Genomic DNA, 27,177 nt, shown 5'->3' on the forward strand with positions numbered 1-27,177 from the left:
CACACACAGACACACTGATTACCAAGAAAATCAAACCTTTTTTTTTTTTTTGAGATGAAGTCTCTCTGTCACCCAGGCTGGAATGCAATGGCATGATTTCGGCTCACTGTAACCTCCGCCTCCAGGTTCATGCAATTCTCCTGCCTCAGCCTCCCAAGTAGCTGGGATTATAGTCACCCACCACCATACCCAGCTAATTTTTGTATTTTTAGTAGAGACAGGGTTTCATCATGTTGGTCAGGCTGGTTTCGAACTCCTTACCTCTGTGATCTGCCCGCCTTGGCCTCCCAAAGTGCTGGGATTACAGGCGTGAGTCACCGCACCCAGCCAAGAAAATCAAATTTTAAAAAAAGAGATGAACCTTGCTGTTTTTGCACACAAACTCACGACTCACGAATGGCTTTGGCTTCCGGAAGAATCTGTTGAAATTTAGACTCCCTGACTAATAAATTTGTTCATGACTTCCATCATTGCCAATAAAATTAGCAACAAGTGAAAGAAAATGGTAAAAATAGGCCAGGCGCAGTGGCTCACGCCTGTAATACCAGCACTTTGGGAGGCCCAGGCGGGTGGATCACAAGGTCAGGAGATCAAGACCATCCTGGCTAACACGGTGAAACCCCGTCTCTAGTAAAAATGCAAAACATTAGCCAGGCGTGGTGGCAGGCGCCTGTAGTCCAGCTACTCGGGAGGCTGAGGCAAGAGAATGGCGTGAACCCGAGAGGCAGAGCTTGCAGTGAGCTAAGATCGCGCCACTGCACTCCAGCCTGGGCGACAGAGCGAGACTCCATCTCAAAAAACAAAGAAAAGGAAAATGGCAAAAATATATTATTCTCAAGTAGCGCTGTTCAGTGTCGCCTAATTACAAAATCTATGTCATTACTTATTGATATGTCTTGAAAAGCATAAAGGCACTTACTACTAAGTCAAGAAACCTGTTTTAAACCCATCTGCTATTAAATAGCTGTGTGACCTTAGTTCTGGATCTGTTTCATTATCAGGAAATAAAGAAGAACTGAGTATATAGATGTTATTCCAATAATTGTCAGGAGGTGAGAATGAGGAGATTATAGAATAATGAGAGGTATGTTTTCGGACTATCTGCCTATCCCCCTCTCATTCCTCCATTATATCACTAAAAAGCACATGATAGAACCATGCTTCCTTATCTGAGAACTACTGAATTATATAATCTATCTCCAATGCCATTCGCCATACTAAAACGTTAATACAGAATTTGAGAACTGTAAGAAAACTTAGACACTATCCAATCATTAAGTCAAGGCCCAGAAGAACTTTTGACCCTAACCAGTTGGTTATGAATGTGAATCATTAGGAAGTGTGGGCTTCCCAAGTAGACTAGAATTTTATTTGACTCGATGATGTGATAAAATGCATTATTATTCTCAACTGTCATCCTGCTCGAAACCCACGCCCTATGCCATGCGACTTTGTAGTTCCTCCCTCTGAAACAGAATGTATTTCACCACCCATTGGTATTGGACTTGGCCATGTGACTTGCTTTGACAAATATTCCATTTGTTAGCAGATGCACTGGGAGCAGAAGCTTTAAACACACTGATGAAAATGGGCTTGTTCTCTTGCACTCCACCTTTCCCTATAAGGGGAGATGCATTTGGTGGCCACTGGTCCAAGGAGGATAACAGACATGCAGAGCATACCAGTCCCCCAACCCACACTTGGAGCCAAACCTAACCAGTCTGTATCAACTGAATCCCAACCAACCACAGACATGGGAAACAAAAATAAATGCTTATTGTCATATAGCATTTTGCATTTGTTGGTTATGCAGCACTTTTATGGTAATATGATCATTCAGAAAATAATTTACCTATATTAACATTTTAAACCTCAACATTTCCATTAGATTACAGGATTCTAATGGAAAAAAATATCTCCCTCACTCTGTCACACATATAAATATTATTGTTTAGACAGAAAAATAAAAATATGATTATGGATCTATTAAACAGCACATTTTAAAAAGTGAGATCTAGTGGCCAAGAATCATCTACCATGTATAGAATCTGTCATTCAGTACAGACGTTAATCATCAGGGCTGGGCACAGTGGCTCACACGTGTAATCCCAACACTTTAGGAGGCCGAGGTGGATGGATCACTTGAGGTCAGGAGTTCCAGACCGGACTGGCCAACATGGTGAAACCCCGTCTCTACTAAAAATACAAAAATTAGCCAGGCATGGTGGTGCATGCCTGTAATCCCATCTACTCGGGTGGCTGAGGCAGGAGACTCACCTGAACCTAGGAGGTGGAGATTGCAGTGAGCGGAGATTGTACCAAAGCATTCCAACCTGAGGAACACAGGGAGACCCTGCCTCCAAATCAATCAATCAATCAATCAATCAATCAATCACTACAGCTCTTTTTCCCATCTAAAATGACAACCAGCCTAACATTGCGGCTTACTTTACTTCTTTAATTTTTTTTTTTTTTTTTTTTTTTTTGAGACGGAGTCTCACTCTGTCACCCAGGCTGGAGTGCAGTGATGCCATCTTGGCTCACTGCAACCTCTGCCTCCCAGGCTGAAGCAATTCTCCCGTCTCAGCCTCCTGAGTAGCTGGCACTACAGGCACATGCCACCAAACCAGGCTAATTTTTGTATTTTTAGTAGAGACAGGGTTTCACCATATTGGTCAGGCTGATCTCGAACTCCTGACCATAGGTAATCCATCCACCTCGGCCTCCCAAAGTGTTGGGATTACAGGCGTGAGCCACTGCGCCCAGCCTGCAGCTTACTTTATATGAAGATACTGAAACCGCCATTGAAAAACTGTAACTGAGATGGTGAAAGAGATCTGACCCAACCAGCTCTATCTTGCTTCTTAACACACCTCCAAGCTGCCCTTGTACATTCCTGGGCATAAGCTGAACTAAGTTTGGGAGGAATTTAGTTTATGGTTTATAGTTTAAAACAAAGGCTGGGCACGGTGGCTCACACCTGTAATCCCAACAATTTGGGAGGCGGAGGCGGGTGGACCACCTGAGTTCAGGAGTTCCAGACCAGCCTGACCAACATGGAGAAACCCCATCGCTACTAAAAATACAAAAAAATTAGCCAGGCATGGGGGTGCATGCCTGTAATCCCAACTACTCAGGAAGCTGAGGCAAGAGAATCACGTGAACCCGGGAGGCAGAGATTGCAATGAGCCGAGATTGTGCCGTTGCACTCTAGCCTTGGCAACAAGAGCAAAACTCCGTCTCAAAAATAAAATAAAATAAAATAAAACAAAGACGGTAATAGCCCTTTCCCAAAACAAACCTCCTTCTTGCCTGGGGACTAGGCTGCCTTTATAGGACTAACAAATTAGCTACACAATTAGAAATTATGGTTTAAGAGTCATGCGGCTGGAGGCTACAAAATTCTGACCTTCCTTAAACTGCTCCTAAGATCAGTGCTTGAAATATTTTGCAGACCCTGCACTTGATGAATCAGCTGGCACCACCCAGATTGATAAACTGGCTTATGTGATCTATGGCCCCCACCCAGATTTGACTCCTTACAAGAGGACAGCGTCAACTCCCTATGATCTCATCTCTGACCCAACCAATCAGCACTCTCGACTCACCGGCCTTCCCCTACCCACCAAATTATCCTTAAAAACTCTGATCCCTGAATGCTCGGGAGACTGACCTGAGTAATAATAAAATTCCAGTCTCCCACACAGCTCGCTCTGCGTGAATTAACTCTTCCTCTATTGCAAGTACCCTGTCTTGATAAATCAGCTCTGTTGAGGCAGCAGGCAAGGTGAATCCATTGGGCAATTACAATATCACCATATTGATAATTACACTGTGAAAAGCAAATTATTATAATAACTCCACTAACCTGAATCCATAGAAATTACAGTATTTTATTTTTTATGAATATTTTTTAAAACAACAGATAATAGGTCGGGCATGGTGGCTCACACCTATAATGCCAGCACTTTGGGAGGCTGAGGCAGGAGGATCACTTGAGCCCAGGAGTTCTAGACCAGACTGAGCAACATGGCAAAACCCCATCTCTACAAAAAAAAACTTTTCTAATTAAAAATTTAGCCAGGCGTGGGGGTGCACACCTGTAGTCCCAGCTACTTGGAAGGCAGAAGCAGAATAACTGCTTGAGTCCACAAGTTAGAAGCTGCAGTGAGCTATGATCATGACACTGCACTCCAGCCTGGGTGACAGAATAAGACCTCATCTCAAAGAAAAAAAACAAAGTATTTTGAAGCTTTCTACAGTAAAAAAATATTTTCAGATATCTATTTTAAGATAAACTTACTGAATAATAAGGAGTAAAGCTTTTGCTTAGTTCCTTTTTAAAATCTCTAAGTGCACCAGTTCCTTTTCCTAGCTTAGGAAAAGACCTAAGGCATAGTGATCTATGACAATAATAGAATATTTGCTTCATGGTATAGGCTCTTTTGGTATCTTAAAGCAATGATCATTATGTAGTGCCATGGATAAGCTATAGAAGAAATCACAGATAAAGCTAAGTATGTACTAACCCCCGGCTATTCTTTGAAAGTTTCTTTGGAAAATATAAGCATACTATTTAGTACTTATCCCTATCTCTGAAAAGTAGAATGCAGGAAAAATTGCAACTATTAAACTCTTTAGTCAAGTTCTGATTACTCATTCACTAGTTCAAAAACTGCTGTTGACCAGCCTGGCCAACATGGAGAAACCCTGTCTCTACTAAAAATGCAAAAATTAGCTGGGCATAGTGGTGGGTGCCTAGAATCCCAGCTACTCGGGAGGCTGAGGCAGAAGAATCGCTTGAACCTAGGGGGTGGAGGTTGCAGTGAGCCAAGACTGCACCACTGCACTCCAGCTGGGCAACAGAGTGACACTCCATCTCAAAAAAAAACAAAAAAAATTAGCCAGGTGTGGTGGCTCACGTCTGTAATCCCAGCACTTTGGGAGGCCAAGGCGGATGGATCATGAGGTCAGGAGTTCAAGACCAGCCTGGCCAACATAGTGAAACCCCGTCTCTACTAAAAATACAAAAAATTAGCCAGGCGTGGTGGCGGGCGCCTGTAATCCAGCTACTCAAGAGGCTGAGGCTGGAGAATCGCTTGAACGCAGGAGGCAGAGGTTGCAGTGAATGGAGATCACCCCACTGCACTCCAGCCTGAGTAAAAGGGTGAGACTCTGTCTCAAAAAAAAAAAATTGCTGTTGGCTGTAGAACCCCTATCATGTGCTCTGCATTACATGTGGAACTGGGAATAGAATAACAACCTTCAATGGCGTGAGGGAAACTGGCAAGTAAAGAGGAAGTAAAAAACGAGATAAAGGTCAAGTGCGGTGGCTCATGCCAGTAATCCCAGCACTTTGGGAGGCCGAGCCAGGTGAATCACTTGAGGTCAAGAGTTAGAGACCAGCTGGCCAATATGGTGAAATCCCCTCTCTACCCAAAATACAAAAATTAGCCGGGCAAGGTGGTGCACACCTGTAACCCCAGCTACTCTGGAGGCTGAGGCATAAGAATTGCTTGAACCTGGGAGGCAGAGGTTGCACTGAGCTGAGATTGCCCCAGTGCACTCCAGCCTGGGTGACAGAGCAAGACTCTGCCTCAAAAAAATAAAATAAAGGCCGGGCACGGTGGCTCATGCCTATAATCCCAGCACTTTGGGAGGCCAAGGCAGGTGGATCATGAGGTCAGGAGTTCGAGACCAGCCTGACCAACATGGTGAAACCGCATTTCTACTAAAAATACAAAAATTAGCCAGGCGTGGTGGTGCGCACCTGTAATCACAGCTACTCAGGAGGCTGTGGCAGGAGAATCGCTTGAACTGGGGAGGCAGAGATTGCAGTGAGCCAAGATGGTGCCACTGCACTCCAGTCTGGGGGACAAAGTGAGACTCAGTATCAAAAAAAAAAAAAAAAAAGAAATGCAAGTAATTCCAACCTACATATGCTATATGCCTTTCTGCTTAAACAATCTATGTTTTTAAGTATAAATTGTCTATGAAAATAAACACTTCTGGCCAGGCATGGTAGCTCACGCCTATAATCTCAATACTTTCGGAAGCTGAGGTAGGCCAATCACATAAGGCCAGGAGTTCAAGAACAGCCAGGCCAACATGGCAAAACCCCATCTCTATGAAAAACACAAAAAAATTACTCCTTGACCTGATGCAGGTCTCTACTCAAATGTCACCATATGGGTAGAGCATTCTCTCTACCAGTATGAAATAACTTATCCTCACCCCACCCCCTTGCCAACTACCAGACTCAATTATCAAAAACAAAAATAAAAGTGCTTATTTATTTACCATCTATCACCCTAACCTAGAATACAAATGCTCTAGAGAGCGCAGATGGATTTTTATCACTCCTATATTCCAGAATCGGAGTCTACTGCCTGGAAGATCATAGGTTTGCAGTAAATATTTGGTGGATGACTGAGTAAAAACTTATAATACTAGGAATTTTTCTGATGCAAACTATTAATATAACATTTTATGTTATGAGTCACTTTTCTCTATTGCATCCCTAATTAAGAGTTAAGTACTTATATAGAAAACTAAGTAACACTGTGACTTTTTCCCTTTAGCCTAAACATACAAATACATGCATATATAAGCAGTTCACTGGCAAGGGCTGAATAATCGGAAGGCTTTATGCCACTCTTTTCCTTCTCTTGGCTTAGTGCTTCTGAATATATTGAAGGGATACCTTGGGCTCCTATGTTATTACCTTAAAGTCAATTAACATTTCAACTCTGGGCCGGGAATGATGGCTCATGCCTATAATGCTAGCACTTTGGAAGGCCAAGGTTAGTGGATCACTTGAGGTTAGGATTTAGAGACCAGCCTCACCAATATGGTGAAACCATCTCTACTAAAAATACAAAAATCAGCCAGGCGTGGTGGTATGCACCTGTAATCCCAGCTACTCAGGAGGCTGAGGCAGGAGAAACCTTTGAACTTAGGAGGCAGAGGTTGCAGTGAGCCGAGATCACGCCACTGAACTCCAGCCTGGGCGACGGAGTGAGACTCTGTCTCAAAAAAGAAAAAAAAAATTGTAAGAGTTAATAACAGTACTTTGTAAACATTTGTAAAACATCAACATAAAAATTAGCAAAACTATAGGCAGATAATTCAAAGAAAAAATATGAATAGCCAATAAATTTATGAAAATTTTCATTTAGATTAATGTTCCTTAATAATGTTCAGCATCCAAGGCCGGATGCGGTGGCTCACACCTGTAATCCCAGCACTTTGGGAGGCTGAGGAGAGTGGATCACGACGTCAGGAGATCGAGATCATCCTGGCCAACATGGTGAAACCCCATCTCTACTAAAAATACAAAAATTAGCTAGGCATGGTGGCACGTGCCTGGTAATTCCAGCTACTCAGGAGGCTAAGGCAGGAGAATCGCTTGAACCAGGGAGTCGGAGGTTGCAGTGAGCCGAGATCGCGCAACTACACTCCAGCCTGGCAACAGAGCGAGACTTTGTCTCAAAAAAAAGAAAAAACAAAAAAGAAAAAATTAATGTTCAGCAACCTAAATGGCCTGGGAAAAAAGAAAGCAGAATAACTTCCAAAAAAAAAAAAGCCAGCAAGAAGTTTCTTACAGCAATAAGAAAACACAGAAACTGGAAAACCTTTTAACTGACAAGGATGTGGGGTTGAAATACCTGTGATGGAACAATAGATGATGTGAGGAGCAATCTTGTCTATATCTTCATATCCCAGGCCCATTGCAGACAGTTTGCCAGGGACATAGTTTTCCACAAACACATCACAAACAGCTGCGAGCTGATGGAAGAGGTGAACATGAGTCAGACTTCCCCTCAACAAATCCTCACATGATAGAATTTTAAATTCTACACAATTGATTCTCCCTTTCTAATAGCTCAGAAAAATCACAGGACCGATGAAGCAAATTAGATAAACATAGAAGTTCTGGTCAACTACTTAAAGCATTACTGTCAGTAAAATAATGGCTTTTAAAGTTTTTGTAAGTACATGGTATTGAATGGATTCTGCATCCTTTAAATGTAATAAATATCTAGACTACATGGTCTGTCCAAATAGATTCTCAAAAGATTAGGTAGAAAAATTAGAATGTAAGTACATTAAATCTATGAAAAACACCTTTTAAAACATTTACAAGAAAACTAAATAGGTCATGTCTGGTTGCTCACTTCTCTAATCTCAGCACTTTGGGAGGCCAAGGCAGGTGGATTGCTTGAGCCCAGGAGTTCAAGATCAGGAGTTCAAGACCAGCCTGGGCAACATGGCAAAATCCCATCTCTACAAAAATTAGCCAGACAAGGTGGTGCACACCTATGGTCCCAGCTACTCAGGAGGCTCAGGTGGGAGGATCTCTTGAGCCAGCAAGTTGAGGTTGCAGTGAGCTGCAATGGTGCCACTGCACTCCAGCCTGGGAGACTATTAGACCTTGTCTCCAAAAACAGACCTAAATACAAAGTCTTTACTACTCAGCATCCCTATTGTTACGTAATATTCCTCATTATAACATGCACTTAACGCATGTAAACAGGATTCTGAAATGTTTTCACACCTTTCAGATGCATTCTTCCCAAAGAGTTTTAAATGTATTTAATGAACCACCGAAGTTTTTTTTCTTCAGGCCACTAAACTATAGCCCAGTAAACCAGGAACTGTCAGGAACAAATTCCAGATTGTGACGCCCAGACCACTGTTACAGGAATTAGAGGACAATGCAGCACTGTAAACCTTAATTTTAATTTTTTTCCCAAAATTTCAATTGTGACTACTTTTAAAAATGTTTGTAAAGGGCCAGGTGCAGTGGCTCACACCTGTAGTCCCAGCACTTTGGGAGGCCAAGTAAGGCAGACCATTTGAGGTCAGAAGTTCAAGACCAGTCTGGTCAACATGGTGAAACCCTGTCTACTAAAATTACAAAAAAATGAGCCAGGTGTGGTGGCACATGCCTGCAATCCCAGCTACTCGGGAGGCTGAGGCACAAGAAATCACTTGAACCCAGGAGACAGAGGTCACAGTGAGCTGAGATCGCACCACTGCACTCCAGCCTGGGTGACAGAGTGAGACCCTGTTTCAAAAAAAAAAAAATATTTATATATATATATATATAAATAATATTTTATATATATATTTTTTATTGGCTCGGCACAGTGACTCACACCTGTAAATCCCAGCACTTTGGGGGGCCAAGGTAGGCAGATCACTTGAGGTTAGGCGTTCGAGACCAGCCTGGCCAATATGGCGAAACCCTGTCTCTACTAAAACTACAAAAATTAACTGGGCATGGTGGTACACGCCTGTAGTCTCAGCTACTCGGGAGGCTGAGGCAGGAGAATCACTTGAACCCAGGAGGTGGAGGTTGCAGTGAGCCAAGATAGTGCCACTGCACTCCAGGCTGGGGCAACAAAGCAAGATTCCATCTCAAAAAAAAAAAAAAAAAATCACAGTAATTGGCTGGGCCCAATAGCTCACGCCTGTAATCCCAACACTTTTTGAGGCTGAGGGGGTGGATCACTTGAGGTCAGGAGTTTGAGACAAGCCTGGGCAACATAGCAAGGCCTCATCTCTACAGAAAATTTAAACATTAGCCAGGCATGGTGTCACATGCCTGTAGTCCCAGCTACACAAAAGGATGAAGCAGGAGGACTGCTTGAGCCCAGAAGGTGGAGGCTGCAGTGAGCAAGTTCTTGCTACTGAACTCCAGCCTGGGCAACAGAGTGGGACTGTCTCAAAAAAAAAAAAAAACATGCACTCCTACAAGCACTAAAGAAAATAAACTGCAGGCTAGCCAGGTGCAGTAGCTCACACCTGCAATCCCAGCACTTTGGGAGGCCGAGGCAGGTAGATTACATGAGGTCAGGAGTTCAGGACCAGCCTGGCCAACATGGTGAAACCCTGTCTCTACTAAAAAATACAAAAATTAGCCAGGCGTGGTGGTGGGCACCTGTAGTCCCAGCTACTTGGAAAGCTGAGACAGGAGAATTGCTTGAACACGGAAGGCAGAGGGTGGAATGAGCCGAGATCACACCATTGCACTCCAGCCTGGGAGACAAGAGCGAAACTCCACCTCAAAAAACAAAAAAGGAAGAAAAAGAAAATAAACTGCATGCTATATAGCAAAATTCTAATATTGTTTCATCTAGGCATAGGATAAATGAGAGTTCACTATTCTTTCAACTTTTCTGAATGTTTTAATTTTTCATAACAAAATGTCATAGGAAAATAAAACTCATGCATTGCTATGCTGACCATAACACACACCCGTAATAATGATATTGTGACTGTCAACTAATTAACATAGAAAATTGTCTGAAATATTGGATAACACATGATCAAAAGTTATCAAATCATATCGCCACAATAATACTAAGTTCCATATAGGTTTTCTAAGCAGAGTTTCAGTTTTTACACAACCTGTTTTTGGTTAGCCTAGTTGACAAAGGAGTCATACTTTTTGAAGCTCTCATGTATCCAGCTGATTGACTTGTATAATACTTTGGAACTGTTTCTATAAACTAGACCCATTATATTAGCAATCCCTTTTTTTTTTTTTTTTTTTTTTTTTTTGAGATGGAGTCTCACTCTGTCACCCAGGCTGGAGTGCAGTGGTGCGATCTTGGCTCACTGCAACCTCCACCTCCCGGGTTCAAGTGATTCTCCTGATCAGCCTCCCAAGTAGCTGGGACTACAGGCACACATCACCACGCCTGGCTAATTTTTGCATTTATAGTACAGACAGGGTTTCACCATGTTGGCCAGGCTGGTCTCGAACTCCTGACCTCACGATCCGCCCCGCCTTGGCCTCCCACAGTGCTGGGATTACAGGTGTGAGCCACCATGCCTGGCCTTTTTTGCTACTCTTAAGGCCAGAAGAGAAATCTATACCAGAAATAAGAAAGACTAGAGAAAAAATAATTTTTCCTTTAGAAAGTAAGATACATAACTTATGAATTGTATAACTACTTAAAAGCAATTGACTGGCCATGGTGGTTCACACCTGTAATCCCAGCATTTTGGGTGGCTAAGGTATGCGGATTGCTTGAGGCCAGGAGAACAATTTCGAAAAATCAAAACAAGTTTCAAAAGAAAAACAAAAACAAACCTAAGTTATGCTACAGGAAAGATATGGGAAGGCAGGGTGGTAAGATCAGGATGATTTTCAAGCTTTGGGTTCAAAATACATCTAGTTAATGAAAATTCTAAATTGGCTGCATTGATCCAGCAGAACCAAAAAGGATGGTCCCTGATTCTGATCTTAATAATTAAAGATTATCTTTCAATGATCAAGATAGAGAACATAAAGCAGCAGAAGAGCAATTGAAGCTAAGTTCATGTTTGGGTAAAAAATAAAGTTTGAGGCCAGGCGCAGTGGTTCATGCCTGTAATCCCAGCACTTTGAGAGGCCGAGGCAGGTGGATCACCTGAGGTCAGGAGTTTGAGACTAGCCTGACCAATATGGTGAAACCCCATCTCTACTAAAAATATAAAAATTAGCCGGGCATGGAGGCACGTGCCTGTGGACCCAGCTACTCCACAGGCTGAGACAAGAGAATTGCTTGAAACCAGGAGGCGGAGGTTGCAGTGAGCCGAGATCGCGCCACTGCACTCCAGCCTGGGTGACACAGCAAGACTCTGTCTCTAAATAAATAAATAAGTTTAAGACTTGGTTCTCTAACCAAATAGCCCTAAGTACAGTTGGCCCTTGAACAACAGGGGTTTGAACTGTGCAAGTCCACCCCTAGGTGGATTCTTTTCAACCAAACGTGGATGGAAAATACAGTATGCACTGGATGCAAAACCCATGTACACTGAGAGCCAATTTTTTATATAAGCAGGTTCCACAAGTCCTGTACTGCAGGACTTAAGTATTCACAGATTTTGGTATATGTTGAGGTTCTAGTAGAATCAGTCCCCCAAATACAGAAGAATACTGTACATCCATTAGATTCACCTATAAACCTTAGCAAAGATGGCAAACAAGGTTTATCCCACATGATGAATCCAACATCAGGAACATAGGAAATAATAACAGCTAATAACTCATGAGTGCTGACTATGTGGCAAGCACTCATCTACACATTTTACACAGACTAACTCAATTCTAACAACAACCCTAGAGAGTAGGTACTATTGGGCTGGGCACAGTGGTTCACACATGTAAATCCCAGCTCTTTGGGAGGCCAAGGTAGGCAGATCACTTGAGGTCAGGAGTTCAAGACCAGCCTGGCCAATATGGTGAAACCCCATCATTACTAAAATTACAAAAATTAGCCAGGTGTGCTGGTGCACACCTGTAATCCCAGCTACTCTGGAGGCTGTGGCAAGAGAATTGCTTGAACGCAAGAGGTGGAAGTTGCAGTGAGCCGAGATCATGCCACTGCCCTCCAGCCTAGGCAAAAAAGCAACACTCTGTTTCAAAAAAAAGAAAGAAAGTAGGTACTATTATTACCCAGTTTACTAATGAAGAAACTGAGGCACAAAGAAGTTATATAACCTGTCTGAAGTCATATAGCCAGTAAGCACAGAAGGCAGGATTCAAATCCCATGCAAAGGTATCCATCCTTAATTTAACCACTGTGCCTTCCAGCTCCTCTAAGAAAGATGCTGAGATCAGGTCTGGATATACTGATCATCTGAGTAAGGGTTAGAGAAAGCTTGGACTCTCCAGTGATGTGACTCAGATCCAAATGTCAGCTTTCCCCATACTAGCTAGGTAATCTTGGAGCATCACTTAGGCACCAGGAAATTCAATTCCCTTTTATGTAAATGAGATTTCAATACTTCATTTACAAGGTAAAATCTGAGGATTAGAGAAGATAACGTGAGCAAAGTGCCCAAGCCCAGGATTTGCTACAGAGTTGGTGGTCAGTCAATAGTAGCTAGCACCATAATGATACACAATATACAAAAAATTTAAAGCACATTACACTTACAAAGAAGTATACAAATCAAGGTAAATACTTAAAAGGTATTTGTTGCAAATGTACAGATCACCCATAAAATTGAGTTTTAAAACACTTTTGCTCTGATATTTCAATCCCTAATTATAACCTAGGTGGTAGGATGCCTTCTATACAGCATACTGTACCTCTTTGATGATTTTCACCCCTTTTGGATCCTTGATATTAACAGCAATACTCTAAAAATTAAAAAAATATATATATATTATTTCGATGACCAAAATACAAGCCCCAATCCCTACCATTATGCAATATACCCACATAACAAACATGCAATGATGTATCCCCTGAATCCAAAATAAAAAGTAAAAAAAAAAAAAAAAGCATGTATATTAAAATACTATCATAAAAGTTTTTCTTTTTTTCTTTTTTCACTTTTTGAGACCAGTCTTGCTCTGTCACCCAGTCTGGAGTGCAGTGGTGCGATCTCGGCTCACTGCAACCTCTGTGTCCCGGGTTCAAGCGATTCACAGGCCTCAGCCTCCCAAGTAGCTGGGACTACAGGCACACGCCACCATGCCCAGCTAATTTTTGTATTTTTAGTAGAGATGGGGTTTTGCCTTATTGGCCAGGATGGTCTCAATCTCCTGACCTCATGATCCGCCCACCTCGGCCTCCCAAAGTGCTGGGATTACAGGCGTGAGCCACTGTGCCCAGTTATGAAAGTTCTTCTTATTGCTGAACAAGAAAGCCATTCATATCATAGATCATCCTCTTAAATTTATTTTATGCATGAAGAAATATTTAAATCATCTTTACTGATTCTATTTACCATGAGGATATATTAATATGCTAACAAGGATGATAGGAGATGTTTTTAAAGTATAATACCAAGTGTTAGGCAATTATTCCCTAATAATAACAAATGTAAGGAATCAAATGATTTTTCTATTTCATAAAATTATTTCCATTATAAATTCTTATGAAATGTTCTAAGTTACTTAGTAGGTAAGAAAGAGTAGTAAAAAGCTCCATTGTTTCTACTTAGTGAATGGTAAATGAACAGAAGTTTAATTTATTTGAAATATTAATTACATCTTAATTTCTTTAAGGAACAACAAAAAAAAGCCACAATGATATCAACATTTTTGCTATTACAAGAGAATTACACACAAAAAGCCAAAAAGGGATGATATTCTTACTTTTTTATTTCGGTTAACACTGAGATAATATGTACTTTCTGTCCCAACAAAAGGTGGCCCCCAAGTCCGTGTATCATCTCCAACTCCTGAAAATAATAACATGAGCTATTAATCTTTGGGTTTTGTTTTTTTTGTTTTTTTTTTTTTTTTGGAGATGGAGTCATGGAGTCTCACTCTGTTGCCCAGACTGGAGTACAGAGGAACAATCTCTGCTCACTGCAACTTCCACCTCCTGGGTTCAGGTAATTCTCCTGCCTCAGCTACCCGAGTAGCTGGGATTACAGATGTGCACCACCATACCTGGCTAATGTTTGTGTTTTTAGTAGAGACAGGGTTTCACCATGTTGGCCAGGCTGGTCTCAAACTCCTGGCCTCAGGTGATCCACCCACTTCGGCTTCCCAAAGTGCTGGGATTACAGGCGTGAGCCACTATACCCAGTCATTTAAAGTAGTTTCTAAGTGACTGTGAAAAAAAAATAAAAATAGTACTATCAATTTCTAGAACTATAATTTAATTGTACTATCAATTGCTAAAACCAGCTAGGATTACAGGCACCCGCCAGCATGCCCTGCTAATTTTTGTATTTTTACTAGAGACGGGGTTTCACCACATTGGCAAGCCCAGCTCGAACTCCTGACTTCAGATGATCCGCCCGCCTCAGCCTCCCAAAGTGCTGGGATTACAGGTGTGAGTCACCACACCCAGCCAAGAAGCATTAGTTCTAACTGGAGCTAAACCAATGACATCTCCTGCATCACCCTCCGTAGTAACTGTGATTACACAGGTGTGTACCACCATGCCTGGCTAATTTTTTATTTTTAGTAGAGACAGAGTTTCACAATATTGGCCAGGCTAGTCTTGAACTCCTGACCTCAAGTGACCCAGCCGCCTAGGCCTCCCAAAGTGATCCCACTGCACCAGGCCAGTAGTTTATTTTAGACATTTGCACTCATTTCTCAGGTGGAGATAATGTCAGGAGTCTAAACTGGAGGCCTACAAGGCTTTCCTCATTTAACTGGGGTTTCAGAAAGCTCTGTGTCCATGGCACATGACAGGAAATGAATGGATTAAAGGACATATCTGGAAAAACCTGCAGCTTGGGAGACATGTTTTATTTGACCCACACAATTCTTAAAGTTTTTAACTAGCTGCCATGATTTCAAAATCTGGAAATCTTTAAAACTTCACACTGCCTTTCTTAGATGACCTTTTGACACATTCATTCATTCAACAAATATTTATTGAGCACCAACTATGTCACAGACACTGCTCTGTGCAGAGCAGACACAGCAGTGAACAAAAGACCAACAGCCCTGGCCTCGTGTGCCCTAGTGGAGACGATGCTGAAATTTCAGCTGCATCCTTGCTCACTTCCCTGCTCACTTTCCTCACTTAGGTTCCCTGCCTGGCCCTGCAGGCACACAGATACATCCACTGACTGGCTAACTCTACAAAAAGAGGAGTATACATAAATGTAATATGCTCTTTGGTTACACAAATAAAAATAATCTAATCTAATACTAAATCAGAAAACTACAACCAGGCCAGACGTGGTGGCTCATGCTGATAATCCCAACACTTTGGGAGGCCAAGGCGGGTGGATCACTTGAGGCCAGGAGTTTGAGAACAGCCTAGGCAACATGGTGAAACCATGTCTCTACAAACAGTGAAAAAATTAGCCAGGTGTGGTAGCACATGCCTGTATTCCCAGCTACTTAGGACACTGAGATGGGGCAATCGCTTGAGCTCAGGAGGTCAATGCTGCACTGAGCCAGGAGTGTGCCACTGCATTCCAGCCTGGGGGACAGAGCAAGATCCTGTGAAAAGAAAAGAAAAAGAAGAGAAGAGAAGAGGAGGAAAGGGGAGGAGAAGGGAAGGGAGGGAAAAAAAGAAAAGAGAAAAGAAAAGAAATAGAGAAGGAGGGCAGGGCAGGGCGAAAGAAAGAAAGAGAGAGAGAGAGAGAGAGAGAAAGAAAGGGAAGGGAAGGGAAGGGAGGGGAGAGAGGGGAGGGAGGGAGGGAGGGAGGGAGGGGAGGGGAGGGAAGGGAAGGGAAGGGAAGGGAAGGGAAGGGAAAGGAAGGGAAAGGAAGGGAAGGGAAGGGAAAACTACAACCAAATTTTATTTAATTGAGGAACTGTAGAGTGGATATAAAATGAAACTAGTTTTCTACTGAAATGTGAAAATACCACAAAGCTGCTTTTAATGAAAATCACTTTTTCTCATATCTGTGTTGAATAACTATCTCAAAAGCCCAAAACAATTAAATATATAATATGAATATTAAAATGTATTAATTGGGAGGGTGAAGAGAAGTAGTCATAGTAACCGGTCAAAAAAAGGACAATAGGCCAGATGCAGTGGCTCACCCCTGTAACCCCAGCACTTTGGGAGGCCGAGGTGTGTGGATCACCTGAGGTCAGGAGTTTGACACCAGCCTGGTCAACATGGTGAAACCCTATCTCTACTAAAAATAAAAAAATTAGCTGGGCGTGATGGCACATGCCTGTAATCCCCGCTACTCAGGAGGCTGAGGCAGGAGAATTATTTGAACCTGGGAGGTAGAGGTTGCAGTGAGCTGAAATCATGCCATTGCACTCTAGGCCTGGGCAACAAGAGTGAAAACTCTGTCACAAAAAAAAAAAAAAAAAAAAAAAAAAAAGGACAATAAACACCTGCTAGGAACAAAGCCCGATACCAAGTGTATGGCGATGAGACATAATAAAGGCCTAGACAAAGAAAGATCTGTTGTGGTTTAGTTTCCATGGTGGAAACTAAAAAGTACAAAGGAGAAATAGGCCTCACTATATAGGGAACAACAATTTATAAAATTAATAGAAATACAAATGTTACCCTGGTGGCCAACTGAAATAGCAAGAGAAATTATTAACACATTGAATGTTCTATGTGTTATAGGAATGGAAAATGCAAGAAAACCAATGGTTGTAAGTGCTGTGGTGTTAAAATCAGATAGCAATATGGAAATTAGAAGCTTTAAAGAAAAAAAACAAATGTTGAGCTAGAAAATAAACATTCTTCCGCATGTATCCAACACTGACTAAAAGCGATGAACATCATTGAATGAATAAACGAAGCATCATCTCTGGGAGCAGGACTTGCCGAGCACTTCTACCGCCTGAGACTGGCAGGGATAATAAAGAGTAATAAAATATACTAATACATGATATTCCTCATGCTTATCAGAGAATCTTCTGCTAACTGCCTTGGCCTCTTAAGAATATCTACTTAACAAGAAATTGAATCTTCCAGATCAAGTATTCTACTGTCTGTAAAGACAAAATAAAATTTAAAAAATTTTTAAAAAGAAGGAAACAAACAAAAAGATATTCTACTTTATATGGTTATCACTTACGGTCAATTACTAAGTTGACGTAATTATAAATCATTCTCCTGTGAGTCTTAGAGATACATACACATTATTCACCACTAGACCAGTCTCACTGATTTGGGGATTCTGTTTAAGACCCATAGGATCAGATCTTGAAACATAAATAATAATGCTAATTTTTGAAAACTTCTAAAACAAGCTGCATAGGCCAGGTGTGGTGGCTCACCCACACCTGTAATGTCAGCACTTTGGGAGGCTGAGGTCGAAGGATCGTTTGAGCCCAGAGTTCAAAACCAGTCTTGGCAATATAGGAAGACCCTGTTTTTACCAAAAACTATATATATATTATTTATATATTTTAAATAAGGCCGGGTGCGGTGGCTCATAGAGCGAGATTGCATCTCAAAAAAAAAAAAAGTAGCCAGGCACGGTCGCGCACAACTATGGTTCCAGCTAAGGTAGGAGGATTGCTTGAGCCCAGGAGGTCGAGGCAACAGTAAGCCATGATTACACGATGGCAGTCAAGCCTGGATGACAGAGTGAGATCTGTCTCAAAAATAAAATAAAATAAAACAAGCTGTTTATATGATGATATAGCAGACATTAAAAAACATGGACTGTGCCCTTTAAGTGCTTATTGGAGAGAAAGGGCACAAAACAATGACACGTTCCTTTTTGAGATGGAGTGTGGCTTTTGTTGCCTAGGCTGGGGTGCAATGGCATGGTCTCAGCTCACTACAACCTCCATCTCCCAGGTTCAAGCAATTCTCGTGCCTCAGTCTCCCAAGTAGAGATTACAGGCATCCGCCATCATGCACCACTAATTTTTGTTCTTTTAGTAGAGAAGGGGGTTTCACCACGTTGGCCAGGTTGGTCTTGAATGCCTGACCTCAGGTGATCCGCCCACCTCAGTCTCCCAAAATGTGATTACAGGTGTGAACCACTATGCCCGGCCAATAATGAGGCCTTTCTAAGAAACTTTATCAATAACAGCTTGAACTAAACACCAAACTGCTAAGATGATACCAAATAAAAGTGAGAAATGTGTACACAGAATGTATTTATTTGGTGAACAAAGGAGGAAGAAAGAACAGGAAAGATGTCAGATGAAAACATAAAAGCAAAAAACTGATCTAAGCTTAGGTGTTTCCTCCTTCAAAACCTTTAAAATTATAAAATGGGGAAATGTTTCTTTTATTGGGAATAGAAAAAAATGGCCAGGAGTAGTAGGTCACACCTGTAATCCCAACATTCTGAAAGGCTGAGACAGGAGTTCAAGACCAGAACAAGCAATATAACAAGACTCTGTCTCTACATACACACACACAAAAAATTGTATTATTATAGCTGGGCATGGTGGCACATGCCTGTAGTCCCACCCATTCAGAAGGCTGAGGCAGGGGAATTGCTCAAGCCCAGCAGTTGGAGGCTATAGTGAGCTATGATCACACCACTGCACTCCAGCCTGGATGACAGAGGGAAATGCCGTCTCTAAAAAATAAAAAGAAAAAGGAAATAGAAAAGAATGACTTAGGTTGGAGTATTTGAGGTTTTCTGTTTGTTTGTTTGTCTGTTTGTTTTTGAGACAGGGTCTCACTCTGTCACCCAGGCTGGAATGCAGTGGCACGATCTTGGCTCACTGAAACCTCCACCTCCCAAGTTCAAGAGATTCTTTCGCCTCAGCCTCCCACGTAGCTGGAACCACAGGTGTCTGCCACCATGCATGGCTCATTTTTGTATTTTTAGTGGAGACGGGATTTCACCATGTTGGCCAGGCTGGTCTCGAACTGCCAACCTCAGGTGATCCACCTGCCTCAGGCTCCCAAAGTACTGGGATTGCAGGCGTGAGTCACCGTGCCCAGCCTTGGGTTGTTTTTTGAGGGACTTTGATTCCTTTTCCTTCTCTCCTTCTTCTTTACCCTATTTCTTCACTTTTATCTTCCTTTCTCCTGGCCTTCCCTTTATTCCACAGTGAGGGAGGGTGGCCAGGCCCACTGTAATCTTAGTCTCAACGCTAAAGCTAGGCTGGGGCTAAGGAAGGCCAGAATCATGGCTGAAGGTCTGGATATTCCTTATTACCTGTGTGCCCCTAAGTAAGTTGCTTAACATCTCTGTGTCTCCATTTTCTCCTTTATAAACTATGAATAATAACATCAGCCCATAGGGTTGTTGTAAAGATTAAATAAGCACAGGCAAAGCATTGAGAACTTTGCCCGGCACTGTAGGTGTCCTTATCATCATTGTTATACACTGCATCTCAGCTTCTTTGTTTTTTTTGAAGCAGAGTCTTGCTCTGTTGCCCAGGCTGGAGTGCAGTGGCATGACCTAGGCTCACAGCAACCTCCACCTCCCGGGTTCAAGTGATTCTCCTGCCTCAGCCTCCCAAGTAGCTGGGATTACAGGTCCATGCCTGGCTACTTTTTTTTTTTGTATTTTTAGTAGAAACGAAGTTTCACCATGTTGGCCAGGCTGGTCTTGAAGTCCTGACCTCAAGTGATCTGCCCTCCTCGGCTTCCCAAAGTGCTGGGATTACAGGCGTCAACCACTGTGGCCAGCCTCAGCTTCTAACAAAAGCCTTCAGGTGCAAAGAAGAAACTGGCTTGAGCCTGAGCACTGAGCACACATAAGGAGTAAAAAGATACCATTAGTGTTAGTTCACAGGAAAACAAGAAATGGAGAAGAAAAAGACAATCATTTCATTTTAATTCTCTCCTTATCCCACTTACAGGTACACTAAACATGGGTATTTAGAGAATTATTTAAATATATTTATTAGCTTGTTTCTATATTTTAAAGAGATTAATAGCTTTACCTGGTCTCTCCACTTTTATAACTTCTGCTCCAAGGTCTCCTAAATTCATAGTAGCAAAAGGTCCCGCCAGGATTCTACAATGTTAAAAATGATAAATAAATTAATTACCATCTGGAAAATTTTTATATTAATTATTTTCTTAAAGACCCATCAACACAGACAAGCTCATATAATGCTAGTAAGAATCAAAACAGTTAAAACTGTAATTTGGCCATATGTAATAAGAGCTTTAAAAATATATACCCCCTTTCTTTTTCTTTTTCTATTTTTTTGAGACAGAGTCTCGCTCTGTCACCCAGACTGGAGTACAGTGGCACCATCTCAGCTCACTGCAAGCTCCACCTCTCGGGTTCACGCCATTCTCCTGCCTCAGCCTCCTGAGTAGCTGGGACTACAGGTGCCTGCCACCATGCCCGGCTAATTTTTTTGTATTTTTAGTGGAGACGGGGTTTCACTGTGTTAGCCAGGATGGTCTCGATCTCCTGATCTGGTGATCCGCCCGCCACGGCCTCCCAAAGTGCTGGGATTACAGGCGTCAGCCACTGCGCCCGGCCCCTATAATTCTTTATCTAGAATTTTATCCTGAGGAAGAAATCAAAACTGAGGGAAATATTTGTGTACAAGGAAGCCTAATTTATAATTGTGAAAGATTAGAGGATGATTAAGTAATTATGTGACATCGATATATTAATTACTCTCTTACTTTTTGTTGAATTTTGAATAACATAGGAAAATATCTAAAATATAACATTGTGTTTAAAATGTGGGTAAAACTGTAATTTCAATATGGTTCCAATTTTAGTTTTTTAAGATTATATATAAATACACATTGGGAAAAGGCATAAATACTACACTAATTGTCTCATAGAATGATGATATTACAGGAATTTTTCTTTTCCTATTTTCTTCTCTAAAATCTCAACATAAGCATATAAGAATCTTCTTTTAATTCAAAAAATTAAATGTTTTTGAGGAAAGGGAAAAACCAAATCCCAAAAAAAAAACCCAAATGTAGATAAACCAATACAAACCTTGTTAGATCCAGAATTTTTACCCCTTCCAATGGCTTTATATTGTTCATATCTGCCAAAACAGAGAAAACATTTCAAGATAATTGATTATTAATTTTCTTACATTTTCACATACACCATTATAAACTTGAGATAGATCACAAGGACTACAGTGATTCTTAGCAAGGGAGTCCACAGACCACAAGGCTCTAGTAAAGAATATGGGAAGCTGAGCCAGGCACGTGGACTCATGCCTGTATTCCAGCACTTTTGGAGGCCGAGGCAGGCAGATCACCTGAGATCAGGAATTCGAGACCAGCCTGGCCAACATGGTGAAATCCCATCTGTACTAAAAATACAAAAAATAGCCAGGCACCGTGGCGTGTGCATGTAATTCTAGCTACTCGCTGAGGCAGGAGGATCCTTTGAACCCAGGAGGCGGAGGCTGTAGTGGGCCGAGATGGAGCCACTGCACTCCAGCCTGAGCAACAGAGCAAGACACCACTTCAAAAAAAAAAAGAAAAAGAAAAAGAAAAAAAATTACTATCACAATCACAGCAATAGCAAATATTTGAAGTGCATGGATTGGTGCATTATTTTCTTGACAGCATACTTATATGGAAAACCAAATTATAATCAGAAGGTAAACTTATAGGCAAAGCATCAGAAAACGGAAAGTAGCTAAAACCATGTTTAATGTGGTAAATTGTTACAGCTATTTCCCCAAAAATCACACCTCCAACCTTATACATTCTCCTCCCACATTGGCACTGGGCTTGGACATCTGCCTTGTTTTCACCAATAGGATATTAGGAAAGTTGATGCCAGCAGAGGCAGGATAAGTGCTTATACATTGGGGCTTGATTTTTTGGACCACTTCAATCTTCATGCGAAGAAGCACAAGATGAAAGAACACATGGAGAGAAGTTCAGCTGAGACTGTCATTGCAGCAGTCCCTGCTGAGGCCCAGACATCTGGATGAAGCCATCTTGGAACACCCAGGCCAAGCCAAGCCACTAGCTATTTGCAGACACATGAATAAACCCAGGTGAATCCAGCAAAAGAACTGCCCAACTGGCTGGGCACGGTGGCTCACGCTTGTAATCCCAGCACTTTGGGAGGCTGAGGCAGGCAGATCACCTGAGGTCAGGAGTTCCAGACCAGCCTGGCCAACCCCGTCTCTACTAAAAATGCAAAATTAGCTGGGTATGGTGGCGCACGCCTGTAACCCCAGCTACTCTGGAGTCTGAGGCTGGAGAATCGCTTGAACCCAGGAGGTAGAGGTTGCAGTAATCTGAGATGGCACCACTCAAGCCTGGGCAACAAAAGCAAATTCTGTCTTTAAAAAAGAAAGAAATAAAGAATTGCCCAATCAACCCACAGAACTCTGAGAAAAAAATAAAGCCTTGTTTTAAGGCACTAAGTTTTGGAGTGGTTTGTTATATGGCAATAGATTAATACAATGGCTTACAGCAGAGATAACCTGTTATAGTAGTGAGAATGATCCTTGTATACGTAAAACATCCTTCCCTGCTCAAAATCCTCTATGGTTTCCTACTAAACTTAGAATGAAATCCAACTTCTTTCCACAGCTCACAAAATCCTGCTTGTTCTGGCCCTTGACACTTAAAAATATGATAGAAGGAAAAATATTATAGAAAGGCAGAAAGATCGAGATAAGAAAATCACCTACAGAGCAGAACAAAAAAATAAAAGTGGAAAATGGAGAAAAGGTAACAAAAATAAAACATCAGTCCAGGAAACCCAATAATATGAGCTTCTTAAAGAGTGAACAGCAAAAACAGAAAAGAGAGTATTACCAAAGAAATAATTCAGAAAAAATTGCCTAGAACTGAAAGGCATAAATTTCCAGATTGGAAGGTCCCTCTACTGGCCCAGCATAATGGATTTTAAAAAGACACACAGCAAGCACACCAAGACATCACTGTGAAAATCTGGAGTACTGACTTCTCTGACAAAAGATCTTAAACATTTCTAGGGAGAAAAAAGCAGGTCAGATAGAAAGGATTGGTTATCAGGAGGACATTGAATTTCTCAACAATGCTGCAAGACAAAACAAAAAACTGGAGCAAAAAAAAAAAAAAAACCCTTAAAATTCTGAGGGGAGAAATTCTTTCTCCCTAAAATTCTAAACCCAATTAAAACACAAGTCAAGTGTGAGGATAGAAAAAAAATATTTTTAGTCACGCAGGTTTTCAAAAACTACCTGTCATGCATCCTTTCTTGGAAAAATTACTTTCAAAAGTAATCTAGAAATTTAGAAAATTACTTTATAAGAAAATCATTCCTCCCCACCTGAATATAAGGAAGACTCTAGATCCAACTTACAAGTGACAGGAGCTATAGGAGACAGAGGACCATGTCAAGGACACAATACGGAAGCAGGCAGAAAAATCCAGAATGCCCAAAACACTGCAGGAAATGGAAATATTTATTTCTTTAACAAATAAAAAGGCAAGAAAAATGCAAGATGTAGAAGGATACCCCAATTAAATGAGACTTAATTGTCAACCAACCACAGCATATGCGCCTTACTTAGAGCCTGATTCAAACAAACTATTAAAAATCAGATAACGGTAGGCAAGGTGGCTCATGCCTGTAATCCCAGCACTTTGGGAGGCCAAGGCGGGCGGATCACTTAAGGTCAGGAATTCGAGACCAGCCTGGTCAACTTGGTGAAACCCCACCTCTACAAAAATACAAAAATTTAGCTAGGTGTGGCAACGAGCGCCAGTAGTCCCAGCTACTCAGGAGGTTGAGACAGGATAATCTCTTGAACCCAGGAGGCAGAGGTTGCAGTGAGCCGAGATTACAGCACTGCACTCCAGCCTGGGCAACACAGGGAGACTCCATCTCAAAAATAAAATAAAATTAAATTAAATTAAATTAAATTAAAAATAAAATACAAAAAGAATAAAAATAAAGCTGAGGGGTGAAGTGAAAGCTCAGGATGACAACAAGGAAGATACCAACACAATAGCTGAGAGGTTTACACTTGCATCGCAGTATGGGATAAATGGAGGCTAGATATTGAGAAGGCAAATAAAGAAACCGGACAAATATTAACAAAGAGAAATAAAAAGGTATACATGAGCAGCAGTATAATTAGAGTATGAATAATAATTGTACTGTTTAAAACAATTTTTTAAACAAACATAATTTAGCAGTTTAATTTAGCAAGGAAAAAATGATTTGTGAAATCAGACAACCCCTTCCCACCCTCCCCCAAGTCACAGCAGATTTAGAGGGTCTCCGGCGCTGCTGTATAGTGGGCATAGTGGGAGAGAATTTATGCATACAAAAAGGAAAGTGATGTGCAGGGAGCAGAAGCAAGGTATAGAAACAGCTAGTGCCTTAGAACACAATCTGAACAGCTGGTGGCTATAAGTCTTTGAGGTCCAGCTCCTGGGACTGGCTGAGAGTCAGCAACTGTTATTGAAGCATACCCCTAAGTTAGGTTTTCAGTTTGCTTACCTACTAAATTAGGTTGTGGGTTGTAGGTAAAAACTCAAGTATGTGAGTATGGAGGCTTTCTTAGGCCAGATTTTAGTTTGATGAAACAGTATAATAACAATCAAAATACTGAATAGTGATCTAACAAAATTTATAATTTGAAAGGATGGAAAGTGCATGAATATTTGTTCAAATGGTAGTGAAAGAAAGCTAGCCTCTGTTTTTTTTTTTTTTTTTTGGAGACAGAGTCTCATTCTGTCTCCCAGGTTTGCGATCTTGGCTCACTGCAATCTCCGCTTCCCAGGTTCAAGTGATTCTCCTGCCTCAGCCTCCCAAGTAGCTGGGATTACAGGCACCTGCCACCAGGCCCAGGTAATTTTTGTATTTTTAGTAGAGACAGGGTTTCACCATGTTGGTCAGGCTGGTCTCGAACTTCTGACCTCAGGTGATCCACCTGCCTTGACCTCCCAAAGTGCTGGGATTACAGGTGTGAGGCACCGTGCCTGGCCTGAAAGCTAGTCTTTATCACTATCGATAGTGCCTAAAAACAAAACAAAAGAATCAATAACATTATAATCAAGTTATTTAGCAATTTGGCAGGAGAAAAAAAGGCAAAAAGAATTGAAATTTGTTGTCTCTGGGCAAAGGGAAGGGGCAGAAAGGCATAAGGGGTTACTCTTTTACACAATTAACACCGTAGAACTTCTGAAGTTTTAAAACCAAGTATACCTAAAACTTTGATTTTAAAAATTAAAAAATAAATTATAAATTATATTACATTCGTGAACAACAGGGTGACGCATCATTCTGTGTATCTTCTGCTATACAGCCCCCTGCAATGCTTTGATAAATATTTCTTTCTTTTTTTTTTTTTTTTTTTTTTTTGAGACGGAGCTCGCTGTGTCGCCCAGGCTGGAGTGCAGTGGCGCAATCTCAGCTCACTGCAAGCTCCGCCTCCCGGGTTCACGCCATTCTCCCGCCTCAGCCTCCCGAGTAGCTGGGACTACAGGCGCCCGCCACCACGCCAGGCTAGTTTTTTGTATTTTTAGTAGAGATGGGGTTTCACCATGTTAGCCAGGATGGGCTCGACCTCCTGACCTCGTGATCCACCCGCCTTGGCCTCCCAAAGTGCTGGGATTACAGGCTTGAGCCACCACGCCCAGCCTGATAAATATTTCTACTCTGAAGCTTTTACTGACTCATTGTACACATAGCAGCATCATCACAGAGGGATTACAGTTAATACTCAGATTCTGTATTTGGGAATTTGACTACTCACTAATTTTTTTTTTTTTTTTTTTTTTTTTTTTTTTGAGATGGAGTCTTGCTCTGTCGCCCAGGCTGGAGTGCAATAGTATGATCTCAGCTCACTGCAACCTCCACCTCCCAGGTTCAAGTGATTCTCCTGCCACAGCCTCCCAAGTAGCTGGGATTACAGGCATGTGCCACCATGTCCCGGTATTTTTTGTATTTTTAGTAGAGACGAGGTTTTACCATGTTGGCCAGGCTGATCTCAAACGCCTCACCTCAGGTGATCCATCTGCCTCAGCCTCCCACAGTGCTGGCAATACAGGCATGAGCCAGCCACCACACCCAGCCTACTCACTAAAATTTATTTGTAACCCCAGAATCAGTACATGTGGAGCTTTCACGGTCATTCCCAGACATGCACAGAATGCAGAAAAATTTGAGTAGGTCATTGTGCATGTTCCCAGCTGAAGTTGAACAACGTGATACTTGTTTCACCTCTCATACTATAAACAAGTGTCCTCTTCCAGTATATTTAATGTTGCGTTTTTAACATTTCTGTGCTTTATGTTGGTGATCTCGCAGTTTATGGCCCAGAAGCATAGCATAAGAAGGCCGTGATATGCCTTATAGAGAAAATACGTTGTTAGGTAAGCTTCATTCAGGCATGAGTTATAGTGCTGTAGATCAAGAGTTCAATGTTAATGAATCAACAGGGTGTTAATGGAATCAATAAGTTGTCTTTAAAAAGAAATACAGGTCAAGTGCAGTGATTCACACCTGTAATCCCAGCACTTTGGGAGGAGGAGGCAGGCGGATCACTTAAGGTCAGGAGTTAGAGACCAGCCTGGCCAGCATGGCAAAACCCTGTCTCTACTGAAAATACAAAAAGTTGCCGGGCATGTTGGTGCATACCTGTAATCCCAGCTACTAGGGAGGCTGAGGCAGGAGAATTGCTTGAACCCGGGAGGCAGAGGGTGCAGTGAGCCGAGATTGCACCACTACACTCCAGCCTCGGAGACAGAGTGAGACTCTGTCTCAGAAAAAAAAAAAAAATTAAACACAGTAGAGTGAAAGATAGCATGACTACAATTAGAAGATAAATGACAGCCTGAAAGGCTAAAAAATAAAGAAGAGAGGTTTCTAGGTATAAAGAACTCTCACATATCAGTAAGAAAGAAA

General features: G+C 41.7%; 1 protein-coding gene across 11 annotated transcripts in view; it reads right to left on the reverse strand.

The window, feature by feature from the left end:
* Positions 1-27,177, reverse strand: part of SUGCT (succinyl-CoA:glutarate-CoA transferase) — a 752,487-nt gene that overhangs the window by 683,919 nt on the left and 41,391 nt on the right. For 10 of the 11 annotated variants that reach the window (XR_010585693.1, XR_010585692.1, XM_065542089.1 and 7 more), the window contains 5 exons: positions 21,295-21,346; positions 20,264-20,337; positions 14,105-14,190; positions 13,091-13,141; positions 7,668-7,788 (listed from right to left, as the gene is read on the reverse strand). Coding sequence is in view for 9 of the 11 variants with exons in the window: in XM_065542089.1 (XP_065398161.1) it covers positions 7,668-7,788; positions 13,091-13,141; positions 14,105-14,190; positions 20,264-20,337; positions 21,295-21,346 (384 nt within the window). In the remaining 2 variants the exon portion in view is untranslated. Of the gene's footprint in view, positions 1-7,667; positions 7,789-13,090; positions 13,142-14,104; positions 14,191-20,263; positions 20,338-21,294; positions 21,347-23,622; positions 23,707-27,177 lie in introns of all 11 variants that reach the window. The other variant, XM_065542091.1, reaches the window with a different exon arrangement.

This window comes from Macaca fascicularis, chromosome 3 (assembly GCF_037993035.2).
Source record: "Macaca fascicularis isolate 582-1 chromosome 3, T2T-MFA8v1.1".
Taxonomy (NCBI): Eukaryota; Metazoa; Chordata; class Mammalia; order Primates; family Cercopithecidae; genus Macaca; species Macaca fascicularis.